Source organism: Galleria mellonella, unplaced genomic scaffold (assembly GCF_026898425.1).
Source record: "Galleria mellonella isolate WM207_F2 unplaced genomic scaffold, CSIRO_AGI_GalMel_v1 utg83, whole genome shotgun sequence".
NCBI lineage: Eukaryota > Metazoa > Arthropoda > Insecta > Lepidoptera > Pyralidae > Galleria > Galleria mellonella.
This window is the reverse complement of record NW_026442162.1, coordinates 4,898,689-4,921,511: the sequence shown is the minus strand read 5'-3', so window position 1 is coordinate 4,921,511 and position 22,823 is coordinate 4,898,689. Positions and strand designations below refer to the sequence as shown.

General features: G+C 36.7%; 1 protein-coding gene across 2 annotated transcripts; it reads right to left on the bottom strand.

Moving 5' to 3' along the window:
- Positions 1–4,966: 4,966 nt before the first annotated feature.
- On the bottom strand, positions 4,967–21,544 carry LOC113517004 (coiled-coil and C2 domain-containing protein 1-like). Of its 2 annotated transcripts, none has more exons than XM_052901989.1 (14): positions 21,362–21,544; positions 20,159–20,375; positions 19,553–19,775; positions 18,401–18,705; positions 17,132–17,353; positions 15,884–15,975; positions 14,327–14,491; positions 13,687–13,870; positions 12,329–12,467; positions 11,378–11,611; positions 10,755–10,932; positions 9,497–9,648; positions 7,661–7,787; positions 4,967–6,908 (listed from the first exon to the last, which is right to left on the bottom strand). In XM_052901989.1, exons 1-14 carry the CDS (start codon positions 21,404–21,406, stop codon positions 6,789–6,791), a joined length of 2,403 nt encoding a protein of 800 aa, XP_052757949.1. In that variant the 5' UTR covers positions 21,407–21,544; the 3' UTR covers positions 4,967–6,788. The 2 variants fall into 2 exon arrangements, with proteins under 2 accessions (XP_052757949.1, XP_052757950.1); XM_052901990.1 differs by having other exon boundaries at positions 7,661–7,751; positions 21,362–21,543.
- Between the last annotated feature and the right edge of the window lie 1,279 nt (positions 21,545–22,823).

The window sequence follows — 22,823 nt, the reverse complement described above, 5'->3', positions numbered from 1 at the left end:
AATATGACCTATCAGATTGACCTCCACGCGGTCCCCCCTGGAAACCATCGTAATTAATTCTTGTAGAATTCGTCATGATGTGCCAACTGACCTGCTTTCATCTTCACCTATTATCCCTCACTGGTGCCCCGCCAGTGTACATAGATAACGCTGACGGGGTCAGCATTCCATTATCATCCATAATAAACGTTATAGACTGAAATATTGAAATAAGTTGGATCTGTATCTCGTATACTTATTACCAGTATAAAGCGTTACTATTTACATATATTTAAATAAAAAATTTGATGTTACTAGCAAATTGTATATGTATTTTGCAAAGTTAAATTTAAAAACTAAGCAACAAACACGCCCATAATGACACACTCACGAGTTCATGATCTCAAACAAGCTATTAACCGGTTACGAGTCGACCTTTCGAATTACTACCTCGGCGCACGTCGCGTATACGTGACTATCTTGACACCTGTGTCTACCGAAAAGTAACCTTAGCACCTCTACATTAAGATAAAATCACCTTGGCAAAAATTCGACTATCAGTTTTCCGGCAAGGATGCCTTAGTGGCAAGCAATAAAGCTTATAATCCAGTGACGTTTAATAATTGTAAATATTACCCAAATAACGAGCACAACGAAGTACCGACCACTATATATTGATCCACCCCGTCTACGATTTACTACTCCAATTATAGACACTTATATGTTGGATTGTGTCAATCCCTGTCGTGTAATTTTTTAAAACCAGTTATATCCGGTTTGCAACATCACAGATACAAATCATAGCCTTGACTTTGACCTTGTATAAGGAAGGAAGGAAAAGAAAATACAGTTGCTAACGCAATTGAAAAATTCGTTTAGTGTGCGTCCATCCAAAATTAAACTTGAGCTTCATGATTGGTTTTTATAAACAATTCCTTACCTTCACCATGACCTCAATATAGAAGTAATATCCAGCAGTATGTGGGAAAAGGATTGTAATGGGGGGAAAGGGATTGTTAGTAATGGAGACTGAGAATCCTATCGCTAGCAATATATCCAACCAGGTCGACCTCCTCGCAGTTCCCCCTGGAAACTATTATGGTTAATTCCTGATGAATTTATCATGATGAGCTAACTGGCCTGTTTTCATTCTCATCTATCACCCTTCACTGGTGCTCCGCCATCGTATCCCGTTAGCGCAGGCAGGGTTACCATACCATTTTCACTCATAAATGCTCGTTTGCCCCCTGTGTTGTAAAACAAAAAAATTATATATTATATTGTATGTCAAAGAAAGTATATTCAGATATATGTAGTAAATATCTCATGCATAACTGTTTAGAAGCAGGCACGTTTGTCTTTAAAGTAAGAATAAAAAAATATGGTGTTTCAACCATATTTATTAGAAATTGTGCCAAATATTATATACTAGCGGCCCGTCGCGGCGTCGCATGGGTGGTCATTTTTACAACATTTTAAAAAGTGGTTATTGTGACATAACGATAATAGTTGGGCATATAGTATCGCGAAGTTTTTTGAAGTTATTGATATTTTCTTCAATATTGTAGAACATACTTTTGTTCCATCACCAACAGTTACCGCGGCGCACGCGACAAAAAATATTTTATAGCATTTTTTTAATTGCGTTACTAAAGTTTTAGTAAGGATGCCTAATCTTTTCTAGCAATAAATATAGCCTATGTTACTCAGGGTGAATGTAGCTTTCTAATGGTGAAAGAATTTTTTAAATCAGCGAAGTAGTTTTTGAGTTTATTCATTACAAACATACATACACACAAAAAATACAAATCTTTTCTCTTTATAATATTATAGTGTAATTTAGTGTAAATATGACACAATGGGAGTATGGCCAGTTTGATCATTGTCAATTTTCATGCAATCATTACAGGTTTATTAGTGAAATAGCATAAGAGATTGCAGTGTTGACCTTACTAACTAATATAAAACACAAAAGGGACAATATTTCTTTATTTATAGAGCAGTAACACAGGAGGGTCGTCACGCACCGACCTGTTATTAATTCGGGTCAGTGACGTCATTGGCATAGTCTGTGGTCGTCATATATCTACGGTGTTGCTATGTATATGTATGTATGTATGTATTACCACTATCCATCAAATGAACCCATAGGTTGTCTTTTCTCTCACAGTAATGTTTAAAAAAAAAGGTTCGTATGCATCAATTAGGCAATCTGTTGTTAATAATTAAAATTTTTTTTTTTAATTCATTTTAAAAATATTTACATGTGTAAGTATGTATGATGAGACATGGCGTACTCTAACCGTACTATTCATAAAAACTAAAACCTACAAATTACATTGTTTTGTCACTTTCTTGCAAATTGGCAATTTAGTATTAAAGAAAGAGACAAAACAACAATTAAGTAATTAAAATAGCTTTATGCAAAACTTGACGTTTTATGAATAAGGGGGTATTTATATAGAAGTTACTTTCATATTTATATATTTAAACTAATTTTCTAAGCGACTTCAAAAAGGTTTTTCCTTGTTACCGTTTGTATTGTTTTTTTATTTGTTGGCCATGAAGTATGTCGTCAGTTCTGATCTGAATTTTAAATTTCTTTTGGCAAAATGTTGATATAATCGAAATTATAACTGTTTTTTGTGGAACAAAATCTTAAAATTTAATAAAAACCATTAAGTATTAAGCCAAGGAGTGGAACTCTCTCCCTGCTTAAGTTTGTACATCGAAACATAATCTGTACCAATTTCAAGCAAATGTGAATAGACTGTTCGAGGGTCCGCGATATCTGTCTTACAGAGAGTACATCATCGCTTTCCATCGGGTGAGATCATCATCAATCACGAGGATCTTCAATAGTAAAAAAACTACCAGAGACTACAAAAGTCGTTTGCGTGGGCACCTCTGTCCCATTCGTGTTTCTACCGTGAAGCGGTTGTGTTTGCATGGCTGTGTTTCGATTTGAAGGGTGGGATATGGCAGTGAATTTACAGAGTACAAAGAAATAACATCTGAGTCCTCAGGAATAGCAACGCATTAAAGATATCATGGGCGAAACAGTATACTCTGTTATGTCCATGGTACTGCACTGCTCATGTCTATAGGCGACGGTTACCACTTTCCATCAAATGGGCCATCAGCTTGTTTGCTATTCTAAGTTGCATAAAAAAATGTAACTTGGCAGAAGGCAGAAATGTAAAATTATAAAGTTCAAATCGCACTAGAAATTTAATGCGCCAATTTTTTTTTTTCATTTGAAGTAAACGACTCAAAACTTAAATATATTAATATTAGAAATAAATAACCATTTAAAATCTTCATACACATTTTATTTAAATTTTTAAAATTAACCCATTATTGACAATATCTTACAGTAATTACATTCAAAATAACATAGGCACTTATAGCATAGTGTATTTTAGTCATACAATATATAAAAAAAAAACAAATATAAATTGTATAACGAGATTTCTAACTTCTCTTCTAACCAAAAATAATACAATAAATCATATTAAATGGCATATTGTCCTTAACAATCGTCGATTTTATACAAATATTAACGTTACATAATATATTTATGACGGGGGAAAAGGGATTGTTATTAATGGAGACTGAGAATCCTATTGCTAGCAATATAGCCCAACCAGGTCGACCTCCTCGCGGTTCTCCCTGGAAACTATCATGGTTAATTCGTGGTGAATTCATCATGATGAGCTAACTGGCCTGTTTTCATTCTCATCTATGACCCTTCACTGGTGCTCCGCCAGCGTATACCGTAAGCGCAGGCGGGGTTACCATACCATTTTCACCCATCAAAAAATATATATATTTATGACTAAAAAAATATTTATGATAGAAAGAATACTTACAAATAACACATTAGATGTACATATTTTATATATACATAAATCACAATTGCTTTCAACAATATTTTACATACATTTAATTAAAAAGAAAAATATGACACATTTTTACACGTGACTTTCAATTTTCGTTTTATCATACATTTTTACATATTTGTAATACTATTTTTTTTTTTTTTGATTTTCACACTGCATATTTTATGGTTTATAGGAGACAGGAATTAACCTAAAAATTTAGGTAAATTGTCATAATTGATGCCTATAAAATCAAAGGTAGCTAAACGCCATATAATCGATTTCATTTTCACTCTGTACTCTAATATAGAGGCAGTTCTATTAATTAAAATTCAAATTATTAGTAATATTCTAATTTTTTTTTCAATCTGGTTTAAAATATAAAATATCGTTCCATATCTTTTGTTCAGTTCCTTGCTGGTCGCTGGTTTTATTGTGGTTTAACTTGTACCAATATATACCAAGAATAAAATAAAAATAAAAATGAAAATGCCATGTATAGACGTGCATGTATGTATATTGAATGAAGTGAATAGAGAAGAAACAAAAGAAACATTCTTTAATACAAAAGAAAAACAAAAAAGTATTTTACAATTATGAAACAGTTTGAATTACTATAGTTTTGTTCGTATTGAACGTGAAAATGTCGTGTATAGACGTGCATGTATGTATATTGAATGAAGTGGCTATTCACTTCACGTGACGTGACGTGACCTGACAGAGAAGAAACAAAAGAAAAACAAGAAAGTATTTTACAATTATGAAACAGTTTGAATTACTATAGTTTTGTTCGTATTGAACGTGAATATGTCGTGTATAGACGTGCATGCATGTATATTGAATGAAGTGACTATTCACTTCACGTGACGTGACGTGACGTGACAGAGAAGAAACAAAAGAAAAACAAAAAAGTATTTTACAATCATAAAACAGTTTGAATTACTATAGTTTTGTTCGTATTGAACGTGAATATGTCGTGTATAGACGTGCATGTATGTATATTGAATGAAGTAGCTATTCACTTGACGTGACGTGACGTGACAGAGAAGAAACAAAAGAAAAACAAAAAGTATTTTACAATTATAAAACAGTTTGAATTACTATAGTTTTGTTCGTATTGAACGTGAATATGTCGTGTATAGACGTGCATGTATGTACTTGACGTGACGTGACGTGACGTGACAGAGAAGAAACAAAAGAAAAACAAAAAGTATTTTACAATTATAAAACAGTTTGAATTACTATAGTTTTGTTCGTATTGAACGTGAATATGTCGTGTATAGACGTGCATGTATGTACTTGACGTGACGTGACGTGACGTGACAGAGAAAAAACAAAAGAAAAACAAAAAGTATTTTACAATTATAAAACAGTTTGAATTACTATAGTTTTGTTCGTATTGAACATCTTTGACAAAATATTAATTTTTGTAGTTTCCTGAACGTTTGACAGACTTGGATGTAGCTGTCTGTGATCGTATAGGCCTCAATTTACCTGAATTCCATTTTGCGATTGCAAATGCGATTTTTATAGAGAAAGCAATCAAGCAATGCTTGTCCGCAGTCATTATTATATGTATTTAACATATTTATTAATATATTATAGGAATATATAATGGATGTATTTAAAAAAGTAGATATATATCATATTACGACAGAACAAGGTTTCACTTTTATGCAAATTGGAATGGCAAATAAGCATACAGCTAACCTAGTGGGAAATGCTGCCATAAACATTATAGTATCTTTGTGCATTGCCATTCCTGACAACTTAATTAATAATTTCACTCCTATATTTTCCCTCGCCAATACACTTAAACAACCATACGAGGCGGAAAGAGATTGTTAGTAATGTGAACTATCAGTCCCATTACTAGCAATATAATATCAGGTCGACCTCCACATGGAAACCATCGTGCTGAATTCCAGGTGTGTTCATCACGATGGGCTAACTGACCTGTCCTTTCATCTCACCTATCATCTATCACTGGTGCCCCGCCAGCGCATATCGTTAGCGCAGGCGGGGTTACCATTCCATTATCATCCATTAGAAAAAAAAACAACCATACAATCACAATTACTTAGCGGCTAAAATATAAGACAAAACCTCACAAATCTAACAGCGCAATGAACAAACTATTGGGTATACAAACTTGAGATTATTCACCATGTGACCTAAGCATCCCATAAGGAACGTTCTCTGTAAATAGCTCCCCGTAGTAGGGGATATATTTAAATACAATATATAATTAAAAAAGCAACCGATTCGTAATAATGAGCAACGCTATTCTGTAAAAAAAAAAAACATTATTTCATTTAACAGCAGTGAAAATGACATATTATTTCACTTTGTCTAAATGTTTCATCATCATCATCACCATTTTCAGCCATTATCCGTCCACTGCTGGACATAAGCCTCCCTCATATACTGCCATAAAGAACGGTCCTGAACCACCTGCCAGAGGGAGACTGTACAAAAGTCGATTGCTTGGATACCTCTGTCCCATTCGTGTTTCAACCGTGAAGCAGTTGTGTTTGCATGGCTGTGTTTCAGTTTGAAGGGTGAGATATGGCGTGAATTTACTGGGTACAGAGGGATAATATCCGAGTCCTTAGGAATGGCAACGCATGGGGGGTATCATGGGCGAAACAGTATACTCTGTTATAACCATGGTACTGCTCATGTCTATAGGCGACGGTTGCCACTTTCCATCAGGTGAAGCGTCAGCTTGTGTGCCATTCTAAGTTGTATAAAAAAAAACCTGTATCCGCTGGCTCCCTGTTATGTATTTCAGGTCGTCACTCCTACACTCATGAATTCGCTACTGACATTCTAATTTAACTTTACAGAACAGCGTAACTGTCTCTTATAATTGAAAAGCGAAATTGAACTTAACGACGTCGCAATACGGGTGGAAGCAGTGCGTGTTCAGTTGTCTATGACGAGCCACCGGTGCGTAGATTCCACTACTTGGGGCTGCAGCAGCGGCGTGCGCACCCTCAGCTTCACTTCCAGCGAGCCGCCCGCCGCCCTCCGCCCGTCCATTAGCTGTAGACATTCACAAGGGGAGAAAGGGATTGTTAGTGATGGGGTCTTAAAATCTCATGGCCCCATTGCTGGCAATATACTCTAGCAAGTCGTTCTAATTCGTAGTTCCCCCAGGAAATCATCATAGAATGGTAACCACGCCTGCGCTAACAGTGTACGCTGCGGGTCACCATTGAGGGATGATAAGTGAGGATGAAAAGGCAGGTCAGTCAGTCTATTGTAATGGACATATCTGGGATTCAGCACGATGATTTCTAGGGGGTAGCCAGGTGGAGGTCGATCTGACAGGGTATATTGCTAACAATGGGACTGGTAATTCGCATAAGCTATATCCTTCTCCATCTCATATATTACGTGTATACCAAATTTCATAGTGATTGGTTAAGACGTTACGGAGCTATAAGGTTACAAACAAATAAACTAAATTTCACACTATATATTTTTTATACCAAGAAGATGGCAAACAGGCATGTAGCCCGTCTGATGGTAAACGGTTACTGTGTACGAATAGGACAGAGGTACCCAAGCAATCGACTTTTGTACAAAGTCTCTCTCTGGTAATATTGGGTAACAGACTTTTAACATATCCGAGAATAAATATCCGACCGATATAGGCGATATCGAAATGGGTGACGACCTTTTTTTCCGCCATCAGTGTCCAAAGAAACCCAATATATAGATATCGGATCGGTATCCATACCACCCATGCCTAATGTATGTATGCTTTATCTGAACGTAATTAAAAAACTTACAGGGAAGGAGTCATGTATGGTGACGGCCGTCTCCAGAGGCGCCAACTTGACCACGAGCGAGCCGAGCAGCTTGTCGCTTCGGAACCAGCCGCTGCAACACAACAGCGCGTCACAACCGCCGCAGCAGCTGCGCGGACACACGCTACACTAGCGAGCTACACGCTACACTACACGTTACACTACACGCTACACCATGCTATGACATCGGTTACATGTAACAGTTACAGTAATGTAAAAGCGGAAATTCAATACGACTTTCGTAGCAGACTACAAGCGTTACAAGCTGAAGAGGGTGTAAGGGGAGGGGGGAAGGGGAGTGATTGTCAGGAATGGGGTCTAACGACTCCATTGCTATTAATATACGTTAATTATCGTTGAATTCTTTACGGTGGGCTAACTGACCTGCCTTTTCATTCTCACCTATCATCACTCACTGTTGCCCCGCCAATATATACCATTAGCGCGGGCGGGGTTGCCATTCCATTACCATCCATTAAAAAAAAAAGAACTGCTTTCATCCTATCATCTCACGCTGGTGCTTTGCTAGCAAATACCAATGAAATAGGTGGGGTTACCATTCCATTTTAACCCATTTAAAAAGATGCTGAATGAATTGGTCACCCAATATATGCACACAATACTATAGCGGTGCGAGCTCATCACAACAACGTGTCATAATCCCCGTAACAGCGCAATCTTATATTACACTACACGTTACATCATGTTACATGATTAATTACATGTGCGTATATATAACGTAATGGTCGTTTGATCCCTTCTTTTCCCGTGGGTGTCGTAAAAGACGACTAAGAGAGGGCGAGGGATGGAAAGCAGTATCCCTCTTAAAAACCTCCTAAGCCTGACTGTGATTACCAATCCGCCTGCCAAGTGTGGCAACTACTAGCAAAACCCTCAACGTAGTACTGTATCGCGAACTCAATGCAACAGTTCAGCATAAATGTTTTATACATTGTCAAGGACTGGTGAAACTACGAAGTCGAAACACTAATTTTGCACCAAAACATGTTTAATTATTTGATCAAATCCAAGTTACAAGCAACGATGAAATGAATATTTTAAGATTGAAGCCAAACAACACAACCACATTACTGTTATGTTACATGTTACAGGCTACACTGTTACAAGCCAAATTGTATGTACATGATTGCATGCATATTATAAAAAAAATATTTTCACAGAAAATACAGATGAAAACTAATAATATAAATACTAGTAAAAGTTAATAGATAACGTAGCAAGGAAGGGAGACATGAGTTATTTTTATTTACACAACAGTATATCTTTTTTAATGATACCTTAGTGACAAAAAAGCTGAGAGCCCGCCTGATGACAAGTAGTAACCTTCGCCTATAGACATGAACAGTATCATGGACAAAACAGAGTGTACTGTATCGCTCATGATGCCCCTTATGCATATCCTGTATTTTCATTGCCATATCCCACCACTCGATATGTCAATAAACACCATTATGGACATCACAGAATACCATGGTATCTCTCACGCATTGCCATTGCTGAAGGTTATGATGTTATGCCTGGCCGTGTGATCCCGGCATAGATAAAGCCACCCCTTCGTTTCCCGTGGGTGCTGCAAGAACTGACCAAGGGAGGGCGAGGAATGGGAAGTAGCGTCCCTCGTAAAACATCTCTAAAGCCTGACTGTGGTTGCCAATCCGCCTGCAAAGCGTGGCAACTACTGGCAAAACCCCCCAAGGGGGAGGCTTATGTTCAGCAATGGACAGTCAAAGGCGGATATGATAAATGCAATTTTGACGTCACTGTCTGCACACATAGTATCAAGACCATGTGACTCACCCCCTGGCGTATATCTCGAACTTGATCCCGTGCCGCTTGAACACTCGGAGGCAGGGTCGCGCCGAACGGTTGATTGTTAAGGAGAAGACCGCGTCGTACTGCGGACTGTTTGTGTCCTTCACCAGGCCCGTGCGGTCTGACACGGGCGCGTCCTGTAAAGACACATACGATGGAGTCAATTTTGAGGTACCACTCCCTAATTTCTCAAATTATAGTTTTAAGTCCGTATGGTATGGACTAACAATGTCGTATATATTTTTTTTCCATGAAGAAAGGGGGGGGGAATATGATGACAATGAAATAGTAACCCCGCCTGCGCTATCGGTTTACGCTGGCGAGGCACCAGTGAAGGATGACAGGTGAGAATAAAGGGGCAGATGAATACACATGGAATGCAGCACGGTGGTTTCGAGGATCCCTCCTGGTCCTCGTGGTCCCCCACGTAGAGGTCGATCTGACAGGGTATATTGATAGTAATTGGACTGTAGTCCACATTACTAATAATCCCTCCCCCCCCAATCTAGTGAGTTCTTGCAATTTTTTGATGCGACATATTTTTAGGACGGGACAAACTTTTGTTTGACTATAACAGCCAATTTACAGCTGTAAAATATTGTGTGCTGAAGAAGTCTTCAATATGATGCCTACAATCACCTTTCACCATCGTATCGCTCGCCATCAGCAAGGAACCAATCCTTACACCTTAGAACCAGAATGGTCAAGCGTAACGCATTTTCAGAGAAGCATACTCCTGTGAACACTTGTGTTCTCTTCCGTTGTGAAATAATCTTTCTACCGAAGCTTTCCCTAGCACGTTCTATACCGAAAAAAAAAACGCAGTTTCCTGTCTAGGCCGTGTCGGTCAGCACTGACCGCGTTGGCAGAGAACGTTCTAGAGACTACAGCGTGGAGTTCTTCAAAAAGGGCGTATTAAGGTTTCTTAAGGATCAGCAATGCGTACGTGACATCTCTAGTGTTACATACGTTCATAGGCTACGGTAACATCGTTTACCATCAGACGAGTCGTATGCTTGTTTACCACGATAGTAGTATAAAAAAAATATTTAAGTTACAATTACATTAATTTATTTTTGCACCATAACTGTTAAATTTCTAGCTTAGACTTCCACGAGATAAGCTTTACCTAGTATGGAGCCATAGTTATATTGTACCATAAGCTATCTTTGTTTAAGGAAATAGTTTATTATTATTATAAGTTTATTATTATTATTACATAAATATTTTAATCATAACTCACCTGTGGATACGGGAATTCAAATTTGACGTAAGTGTCGACTTCCTTCGGATTGGGCACGTTGTAGGCGATGCCGCGCACGATTGTCAACTCTAAATCGTTCTCGTTGAGGTCGGTATTGCATTGTATCACGGAGAACTGCCGCGACTCGTAGTGGAACTTTGGTGGGTTCGAACTTACACTGGAATAAGAATTTGAATTTTTTAAAATATTTTTTTTAAATGCTTTTTGTTAAAATTGGAATTTCACAGATTTCTTAAGTTAATTAAGCTAATATTAGCTGCCGGTGAGTTGTTCATTAAATTAGCCGCAAATAAAACATATATCTTTTTTTTTATACAATTTAGAATGGCAAACAAGCTAACGACCCACTTGATGGACAGTGGTAACCGTCGCCTATAGACATGTTTCGCCCCATGATACCCCCCATGCGTTGCCATTCCTGAGGACTCAGGTGTTATTCCTCTGTACCCAGTAAATTCACGCCATATCCCACCCTTCAAACCGAAACACAGTCATGCAAATACAACTGCTTTACGTTTGAAACACGAATGGGACAGAGGTACCCAAGCAAATGACTTTTGTACAAAGTCTCCCTCTGGTAAATCACTCACACACTCACTCACCCTTTGGCAACTATGACGACATCCAAGTCCTGTTTGACGGTGAGGGCCAGATGTTCGAACCGGTTGGCCTCGGCGACGTTGCCCATGGCCCGGTTGTGGTCCCGGTTGTCGAGGCAGAGTTTCAGCTGCGCGGTGAGCTGCTGCTGCAGCCGGCTGAGTACGTTCTCGTCGTCCGCCTCGATGGTGGGCGTCTCGTCAGACGGGCCGCAGTCCTCCGCTGATATTACGTCGAAGCTGGTGACATTTTTAAATCATTTTTATATTCATCATCATGTGAACCGTTAGCTGTCCACTGTTGAACATAGGCCTCCCTCATAAGGGGGGTTATGTCAGTAGTTGCCACACTTGGCAGGCGGGTTGGTAACCGCCGTCAACTTTTAGTGAAGTTTAAAGGGGACGCTGCTGTCTATCCCTCGACCATTAATTACCCTTTGTCGCCTTTTACGACACCCACGGGAAAAAGTAGCCCGTTCTTTGGTGGCATTTTTATAGTTTTTTTTTTTTTTTTTTTTTAAATATGAATGAATGGAGAAATTAGTATATCATATACTAGCGACCCGTCATGGCTTTGCACTGATAGATAGTGTAGAGATCCCCAATTTTTTTTTTAAATATTACCTTTATATAATATTAGTATAGATTAAATTCCCGACGGTCCAACCTGATAAGAATCCGAATGTAACACCATATTACTCGGCTTGGAGCCGAGTCAATTCCCAGTTACATGGCGTAAAGAATACTGTCAGGTAGCAAGCTTGTCATTTTATTTTTTATTTATTTATCTAACAAAATATAGTCCCATCCAAACGTCGTTAGATTTGTAAAACGAATTTTCCAAATCGGTTCATAAATAACGGGGTTATAAGGTAACAGACATAAAAAAATAAAAATCTAATGGAGGACTTTCTCCTTTTTTGAAGTTGGTTGTTAAATATATGGTATAATACTCACGTATGGTCAATGCGTTCCTTGGCCCTCGGCGGTAATGGTAACGACTTGAGGTCAACGATGAGGCCTCCTCTGGCCGCCTCTATCATGGGATCGAATCCCTTCGCAGCCCTGAGATATTCTTTCGCTTGTTCTATGTCACCTGTAGGAGTAGGTAATATATAGCAATATCTATATATTTTAGTTACAGCATCTATATACTGGTCCCATAACGAACATATTAAAAGTCTATCCAAAAAATAATATTGGATAATAGTACATTACTGCAGTGGCCAGCAACTGAGGCATTGATGGACGAACGTGCAAATGTGGGCCGAGGCGTAGCCGAGGCACAAATACGTGAGTCCATCAATGCCTAATTGTAGCCAAGGCTTGTATAGTACTTTCTCAAACAATGCGCGGAAATCAAAAACACAATTTGACTTTTTAAGTTCAATGACGAACGAATAACGAACAATAATAATTTTTCACGCGCCATATTGTTCCTTTGTTTTTTTTTCAATAAACAGCTATCTATTTGCAATCCAGTTCGAAATTTAAATAAAACCTTTTATTAGTTACCTCCTTGGTAGCCATGTTTCAAAGTAAAAGGTCATTCCATTTTTTAATTACAGGACAGATACGAGTTTACATAGTAATTTATCTGACCGCAAAACACGACAGATTTGGATTTTCATACAACTTTTGCCGGCCGCTGCCCGCATGTATCTGGCCAGTACGGCAATTTTGATTTATCTCGAAGAAGATTGTCAAAATAATGCTCACATTTCCAAGCATGTTTGAGAAAAAGACTTAATATATTCGAAAATAGATATCCGCCTGATATTGGTGATATCGAATTGAGTGATAACCTTTTTTCTGTCATCAATGTTCAGAAGAACCCGATATATAGATATCGGATCAGTATTCGTATTAACCTGTTAACCAATGTTATATTTTAGTGTTATATTGCAATCTGTAAACTCAAAAAATTATCTACCGATATTAAAAATTCTTTCTCCTATAGAAAATAACATTATCGGCGAGCAATATAGGCTATATATTATTTTCAAAATAATTAGAGATCCCTACGAAAATCACAATAATGTAACACAAAGTAACAGAAAGGTTCCTATTAAAATACTAATTTAAATTACTACGTGCGAAGCCGGGGCGGATCTAGTAGCTAGTACAGATTTTTTTTTATCAACGAAGGATCCCGCAATTGATCACGATCTCACCAGATGGAATGCGATGATGTGGTAAAATAGCCTCATTCACATTTGCCTTAAATTAGAGCAGACTATATTGGGGATGTAAAAACATAAGCAGGTAGAGAATTCTATTCCTTGCCCGTATACATGGTGATATTTTTAACTTACCACTCTTTTTAGCTTTAATGGCCGCCTCTTTAAATTGCTTCTGTCGTTGCAGCAGCAGTGCTAGCTGCTTGTCGTATCGCGAGGGAGGTGTGGGAGTTTGTTTGGGCGTTGGAGCTGGTTTAGGGGCGGTGCGCGGTGCGGGGGAGGACGAGGGGGCGGGGGAAGCCGCAGCCGCCGGTTGACCCTGTAAACAAAGTTTTAAACTATAAAAGTTACTCTTAATCATAAAAAAATACAGGCCAATTGACATTTTAAACTTGGCAAATAAGGTACATGTAGTACTAATAAATGTAGGCGACGCCGCGGGATGCAGTTAATATTATATATATATATATATATATATATATATATATATATATATATATATATATATATATATATATATATATCATCATATCAGCCTTTTACCGTCCACTGCTGAACATAAGCCTCCCCCTTGGAAGGTTTTGCCAATAAAATATATATATATATATATATATATATATATATATATATATATATATATATATATATATATATATAATACGTACAATTATGTAGATAAAAAAGAAAAGAGTGATGAAAGAGCAGTTTTAATGCAACGAAGCTAGCCTAGTATATTTTGACTAGAGGGCGCCACCGTCGCACGAGCTGTACTCACATGTTCGGGCAGCGGCCCGTAGCCAGCGGGCACGGGCAGGTCGTCGGTCGGCAGCGGCCGCCCGGCCGCGTGCAGCCGCAGCGCGTCCTGGTACTGCTTCACTATGCGGCCCATGCGGCGCGCCTTGGACGAGTTGCCGTCCTCTTTAGCCTTGGCCTCTTGTTGCTGGTATAATAATGATCCTTTTGATATTACAGGCGTCAAAAGATTGTAAAAACGGATGAATATTTGTTACTCTTTCACGCAAAAAGTACTGAACGGATTAGAATGAAATTTGGTATATGAGTAGGTTATGTCCCAACTTAGTACTTAGTGGTACTTTATGTACTGATTCACGGAGGACAAGCCGCGGAAAATAGCTAGTATAGAATAAATAATTTAAGACTTTTCCCGAGACATGTCTAACGATTGACAGTATACTTTGATAATTGATAAATTTATTTTATTTTTCATTTAATAGGTAATATTTCAATCCATAAAAATAAAGTTTTCACAATCTTGAAACAATATAAAATTTACACCTATATTGTGTTTTGACAAAAAAAAATACATCTTAGAATGGCATACAAGCTGAGGTGAATGTGATTGAAAGAAAGAAAAAAAAATTAATTCAGTTGACTTTGTTGTTGTTTTTTCAGACGTTAATTGCCCACTGCTGAACTTCTCCCATAAGAGGGGGTTTTGCCAATAGTTGCCACGCTTGGCAGGTGAGTTGGCAACCGCAGTTTGGCTTTTGGTGATATTTTAAGAGGAACGCTGCTGCCTATCCCTCCACCATAAACTCACTTAGTCGCCTCTTACGACACCTATGGGAAAGGAAGGGGTGGCCTATTCTATGCCGGGGCCACACTGTGACAAATAAATTTACTAATTAGTAATTAAAACTTTACGGTACATCCCGAATACAATTTCAAATAGAAAAAAGTGCAAGATCGAGTATCTTGCACTGTTGTTTTTCAAAAAGTTATTATTATTTCTCGTGTCAAGGTGTTTGTTACCAAACTCCTCCGAAACTGCTTTACCGATTTTTATGAAATTTTGTGTGCATATTGGGTAGGTCAATTGAGAATCGGCCAACATCTATTTTTCATACCCGTCAATGACCCACCCAAAAATATTTTTTTTTTATTTTTTTGACAATTTTTTTTAAATTTTATTTTATTATAATTTAGCATTGAAAAATACATACAACTTTATATTTTCATTGTTTTACGATCAACCCATGTATTTTAATCGCGGTTTTTATATTTCGCAATAAGTGGTAAAACAACGTTTACGGGGTCAGCTAGTTATTTTATAAATTACTAGCGACCCGCACGGGTCTCGCTTCGCACGGGTGGATAGAATTTTCTAAAATAATATATATCCTATGGTACTCGCTGAAAATGTAGCTACAGATAGGTGGAAGAATTTTTTAAACGCCCCACGTCAGCTTGTTTGCCAATCTAAGTTGTATATAAAAAAATACTTAAAATATAAAAATATAAATATAAAAAAAAATACTTAAAAATACTGGCAGGTGTGTTATAAAATCGTTACTAGTAAAAACAAGTTTACCTGAAAAGCTGCGAGTCTCTGCTTTAGGGCTTCTTCCATCGTAGACGCGGTGATCAAACCGCCTTCTGAAGCGGCCGGTGCTGGTTGTGGTTCTGTAGACACGATGTGTCATATCATCATCATCATCCGATAACTGTCCACTGCTGGACATAGGCCTGCCCCCTATTTGGGAGGTTTTGCCAGTAGTTGTTACGCTTGGCAGGCAGGTTGGCAACCGCAGTTTTTTTTTTTAATGAAATGGTTAGCCAACCTGCGCTATTGATATACGCCGGCGGGGCACCAGTGAAGGATGATAGGTGAGGATGAAGCAGGTCAGTTAGCCCATCGTGACGAATTCAACAAGAATTGTTCACGATGGTTTCCAGGAGGAACCACGTGGAGGTCGACCTAATAAGGCATATTGCTAGCAATGGGGCTGTCAAACTTCATTGCTAACAATCCCTTTCCCCCTGGCAATCACAGTTAGGTTTTAAAAGGGACACTGCTACCCATCTCTCGACCATAAAATTCCCTTAGTCGGTTTTTGCGACAGCCACGGGAAAGGGAGGGAGTAGCCCATTCTATGCCGGAATCACATGCTAATTAAAAAACATTTGACGTGACATTTACACACTTTTTTTAAATTGCATATGCTATTCTGTTAGTTCTACACTATTGTGTGTTTAACCATGACTGCTTGGCTTTATAGTAGTTGCCATAACCTAAATGCTGGACTCGAATCGGTAAGTTTATATAAGTACTTGATTTTATAAATATTTCTATGATAAATAATGTTAAAAATTTAAACTTTTGTTTCACATTCTATTTCTATTTTATTACTGTGGTAATATAAAATAAAATACATGGACAGTAACAAACACTCAAAACACAAAATGTCTGTCTTTTTTTATGTAACTTAACAAACAAGCTGACGGATCACCTTATGGAAAATAATAACCGTCGCCTATAGATATGAATAGTACCATGGACATAACTGAGTATGCTGTGTTGCCCATAATACCCCTCATGCATTACCATTCCTGAGGACCAAGGTGTTACATCTCTGTACCCTGTACTTTCACTGCCATATCCCACCTTTCAAACCGGAACACAACCCAAAACCCAACCGTTTCATAGCCGTCTACCATAATATAATAATTAAGAAATTTTTTTATGTTTATTTCTTTACGAACATTTGTTCTCTTAACCACATTTGATCACACCATGATGAATTTAATGAAGACACTAATTCCACCACCAGACCCTCACCTGTGGAGTTCTGTGTCTGGTCTTCCTCCTTCTGTTGCGATTTGAACGCGACCGCTATCGCCTCCACCGTCGGCAGCTCGCTGAGGTCCATCTCTTGTCCGGATTTGTAAGCGTCCACCACTATGTCGAACTGTTTCACGACTTTCAGATATTCCAGTGCCAGGGCTTTGTCGCCGGCGTATTTAGAGGATAATGCGGCCGCTTTGAATTCCTCTTTTCGTTCTGTGGGTAAAAGATATGTAAAACTGTTTATAATTACTGTTCTCCATCAAAAGGAAGGAAGATATCGCTCCCATTAGCGATAAGGCCGCCCATTGTTTTCTTAATTTAATCTTTTCTTGTAATTGTTTGTATTTATAATGAGTTTACTATTGTAATCTTTTGAAGGGAACAATAAAGGATATCTATCTATATAACTAGTGATACGCCCTGGTATGCGCATGAGTAAATAGATTTTTTTTATTGGATGATAAATGAAATGTTTTTTTTTATCCAACTTAGAATGGCAAACAAGCCGACGGCCTACCTGATGGAAAGTGGTAACCGTCGCCTATAGACATGAGCAGTACCATGGACATAACAGAGTGTACTGTTTCGCCCATGATACCCCCCATGCGTTGCCATTCCTGAGGACTCAGGTGTTATTCTTCTGTACCCTGTATGTTCACGACATATTCCACCCTTCAAACCGAAACACAGCCATGCAAACACAACTGCTTCACGGTTGAAACACGAATGGGACAGAGGTACCCAAGCAAACGACTTTTGTACAATGTGTCCCTCTGGTGGTATGACATGTTAACCCCGCCTGCGCTATCGGTATACACTGACAGGGCATCAGTGAGGGATGATAGGTGAGAATGAAAAGGCAGGTCAGTTAGCCCATCGTGACGTATTCAACGACAAATTAGTCACGATGATGTTCAGGGGGAACCGCGTGGAGGTCTTTATAAATTCAACACGCTGGGCCAACTGACCTGTTTCATCCTCACCTATCATTCCTCACTGGTGCTCAGCTAGTGTATATAGATAGCGCAGACAGGGTTACTATTCCATTATAACCCATTAAAATAAAAACAGCTTTTTTTATGCATGCGGTAGCGATAACGTACCTATCGATAGATTCGTTTGCCACTTATCCAAGCAAAGACATCTTCATACATAATGACTTCTTACAATACATTTATCATCACTCCAATTAGTGGATCTCATTACTCTATTTGTAGTAATTTTATATTATATTAAACTAAATAAGAAATATTTACTCACTTAATATCAATAAGAGCCCCTGCTGTTTTTCAGGGTCCACTTGCTCGGTTGGAGGTGGCGGAGGGGGGTGTTGAGGTTCTGGAAGACTTGGCGGTTGCTCGGGTTCGGGCTCTGGAGCACTAGGGGGTTCGATCGGGGTAGGATCGGGTGGAGGCGCCGGGTCCACTCGCGGCGGCGGCAGAGGAGCGGGGTCCGAAGCTGGTTTTCCTAAACTGACTGGAGGAGGAATATCTTCATCATTGATTGACTTTCCAGCTTTTGCCTGTTTAAGCAGGTCGTTAAGAGTTTTCAAGCCACGGCCAAATCTGAAAAAGAAATAAGTGTTTAATATTTTTTAAATAGTTATTAGACTAAAAAACTACTGACTTTAATAAAGTTTTGTATGGCATGACTAAGTTTCCAAAATCAAAGTTTATGAACAAAAGTAGGGCATCCAATTTGAAATAGGATAATGGTTTACTTCTGTCACAGTATGGGAAACGAAAAATACAGAACACTTTAAAGAAAGATAGCTTCAATAAAATTTGGGATCGGGATTGGAAAAATTGGGAAAAGATTGAAAAAATTGGGATTGAGATGGCATTTCTAAATGTCAGTTAGAGTAGTTTCACAGCAATACAACATCAGTTTTCAAACTCACACCCTCAAAAGCATTTAAAACGATCAGAAGCTCTCTAACCTCTGATGAATACAACTCAAGGTAGATAAAGTACTATTGTCTAGTCCATGTACCATAATAAAATACGTGAGATACCACACTAATTCTTTGAAATGGCAACACATGAGAATTGTTATGGATGTCATAGTTTAATTTGTATCTTTACAGTGTTATTCATATTCATTACCACATTCCATCTAGTAATTCAACTTGTTTAAATGTACTTAATATATATATAATTTAGAATGGAATGGTTACTCCGTCTGCGCTAACGGGATACGCTGGCGGAGCACCAGTGAAGGGTGATAGATGAGAATGAAAACAGGCCAGTTAGCTCATCATGATGAATTCACAGTAATTAAACATGATAGTTTCTAGAGGGAACCGCGATATTGCTAGCAATGGGATTCTCAGTCCCTATTACTAACAATCCCTTTCCCCCCATATATATTCTTATTTTATATATGCAGTCACCAACTACATCAGGTAATCACCTCCTTGCTCTGCTGCTATCGCCATTTTCCTTAGCCGTCTTCTCGGCTAGAACATAATTGGATATCCGCTCCTGGAGTAAAGTGACGGTGCTATTTTGTGCGATGGCAGCGCCGGGGGGCGGCGGCGCAGGGCGAGCGGCGCGGGGCGGGGGGGCCGGCGCCTCGTCATCCTCCACAGCTAAAGCTTGAAGCTCACTGAGGAGATCTGGGTCGTCGTCATCTCCTATTGTACAATAAACAAAATTAAATTATATATAATTATAATTTAATAATATATATTTTATAAATGTATATAATATAAAAATATATACATTTTACTCATTGATATTTTCTATGTTTTTGACACTGTAGACAGAATTTTTTTGATAATCCCTTATAAGTTAAAAAAATATGATGCCAAAATAAAAAAAAAATCACAACTGCAAGCGGTAACAGGCAGAGGTATTCAACACTGGTATTTTGATTATTGTAACAAACAACAAGAATAAGTTTAAACATAGAAATTGATGAATTATTAATACCCATCCAAACATTACATTCTGCATTTTCATACAATAAATAATATTAAAAAAATGGTAAAAAAATAAAATAAAGAATGATCCATACCAGACCCATCATCCTCATCCGAAGGTATATCTTTTAAACTTGCTGCTATCATAGCATCTAAATTAGCTGCTGGAATTGTAGAAGGCTTCTTTGGTCGTGATCGTCTACCACCTCCACCACTAATAGCTGCCAGTTCTGCTTCAAGATCCATATCATCATCTGAGAGGTCCATTGGCTCATCATCTCCATCATCCAAGTCCACATCCAGAAGTCCAAACTAAAAATAATTGTCTTTATAAAGAAGAATAATAAAAATACTTATTATTTCTATTTATTATTGTGAATGAAGAGGACAACCGAAGTGATGGTAAGTGGCCACCACAGAACATGAATAATAGCCATTGACATATTTAAGATTATTTATTAATAAGGGCCTGAATCCTTAAAAAAAGGTTTAAATTTCATTATTTATAGGATCACCAACATAAGGTACAGCGAAACATTGCAATACAATACACTAGTGAATTTGGTCAAATTTTTTTATGTTTAGAGGCAACCACAGCCTGCTTTGTGCTCGAAAAATATTGTACTGGAAATAAATTATTAAATGTCATTACAAGAATAAAGATATTAACAATATATGTAAATGATGGACGTTGTGATTAAATTTATTCAATATAATTTAAATTAAATTATAAAAAAATAAAATAAAGGACAGGCTCCTTATCTACCAGTTGAAGCCAGTATGCCATAAAAGTTTAGTCTATGAACAATGACCTTAACACTAAGATTGTATTAAAACAAACCACGAAGAATAAAATATTTTAGGGAACATGAATTTATGTTTATTTAAGCTTGAATTTATATGAATCCTATTGATTGTAAAAACAAACATAATAATAGGTGTAAAATTGCTTCAAATATTGCGTATTTCTAATTATTAATATATAAAATCTAATAAAAAAAAATCAATTGTATAAAACTATGTCTAAGGATTACAATTTCAAAAGTAATTAACAAACAGCTTTTGAAATGCAATTTATGCAATAAAATCATTCATTGTTCTATTACTTTTGTTTACAAAGATAATCAGCTGTTAATGACAATAACAAATTCTAATCTGACGAAATAGGTACTAAAACAATAAGAAAACCCTTATTATTTTAAAGTATTTATTGTTTAATTCTTAAATAGTAATTACTATCTACGATAAAATGTAAATAGAAGGGTTTTATTTGCAAACAATTATACTTGGTGACTCACTTGAGACAAATTTGTTTTTTTCCCGGATGTAGGTTTTTTATACATATTGGTTGGATAAAGATTTTACAAAACAATAAAGTTTTAACTTTTTTAAAGCTAAAAATCTTACTATTTAATCATAAAATTAATATATATATCACAATCACATTCATAACTAAAATGTAGAAAGAAAAATAAATCTATGTTATCACAATTCAGTATTCGATTGACTCGATGAAATATGATCGATTCCTATATATTAATTGGTATGGTTGACATAGGAGTACAATTAGGTATTGAATCAAATAAAAAACAAATTTTGGCTTTTGAACCATGTATCTTTATTTTTGAAGAAGATATCGCGATCAAGAATAGAGTAGTTTATTATAAAAAAATTATCGAATTTATAATTTAAAAAACTAAAAAAAAAAATTTTTTTTTAATTGGATCGATATAGTAAAATGTTTGTGTAGTTGTAGTTGTTAGGAGGAAATAAGTATTGCGACTAACTTTGTCTATTCATACATACGTACATATATTATATACAAAAGGTATTAATAAAAGAATATGTAGAAAATAATATATAAAAACGGAAATTAGAAGTATAAGAGGACAGCGATCGAGATGGAGAGAATGAAAGCATGAATATAAAAAGTAAATGTCGCCGTCATGTTTGTACGACTAGTCCGAAAGAAAGAGATGAAATATCTGATGTACAATTTTACTAACCCACTTGACAGAAAAGAAAGTAATGATGTTGATAAGTGGCTATAAGTTGAATATGTACAATATTTATTTACAGGCACCAAATAGATTTCTTTTTTTTGTAAAAAAAGATAATTTCTCTATATGATCGTCCTTGTAATCTAATCCAATATTTTAAACTGTTCTCTCACATTCGATTTGAAACTATCAAATTCAAATAATTTTTATTCAAATAGACTTCTTTACAAGAATTTTTAAATCATTTTTTTTTTCTTAATGAAGGATTTGACAATTTTTTATCTGATTTGACTAGAAGTGAACTGATTTGACACAATTAAAAGATTGATAGTTTAATCGAATTTAGCATCGATTCTGAAAACCGATTATGTTGGTGACATTTGTCACCATTAATTGACATAACTATCACCACTTATATCCCCAGCCACAACCGTTTATGGAGACCATTACAGAGTGTATTTTATGTCTATGTAAAATTAAATTTATTCTAAAAAAAAAACATTTTATTTTTATTTAATACTAATTATATACTTGTATTGTAAATATTATTGTTTTTAATATTTACAAATAATTTACATCTAAGTAATGTTGCTATCTTTTCGATTTGGTAGAAACAAATAAATAGACAAAATAACTTGTAAGAATGGCTATAATGAAAAATTGTATTTTTAAATATCGACTTTATTTATATCAATAAACTTCTTTAATTTTTTTATGACTTTAAAATTTTTAATAATTATAATAAATGTAACGTCTGATG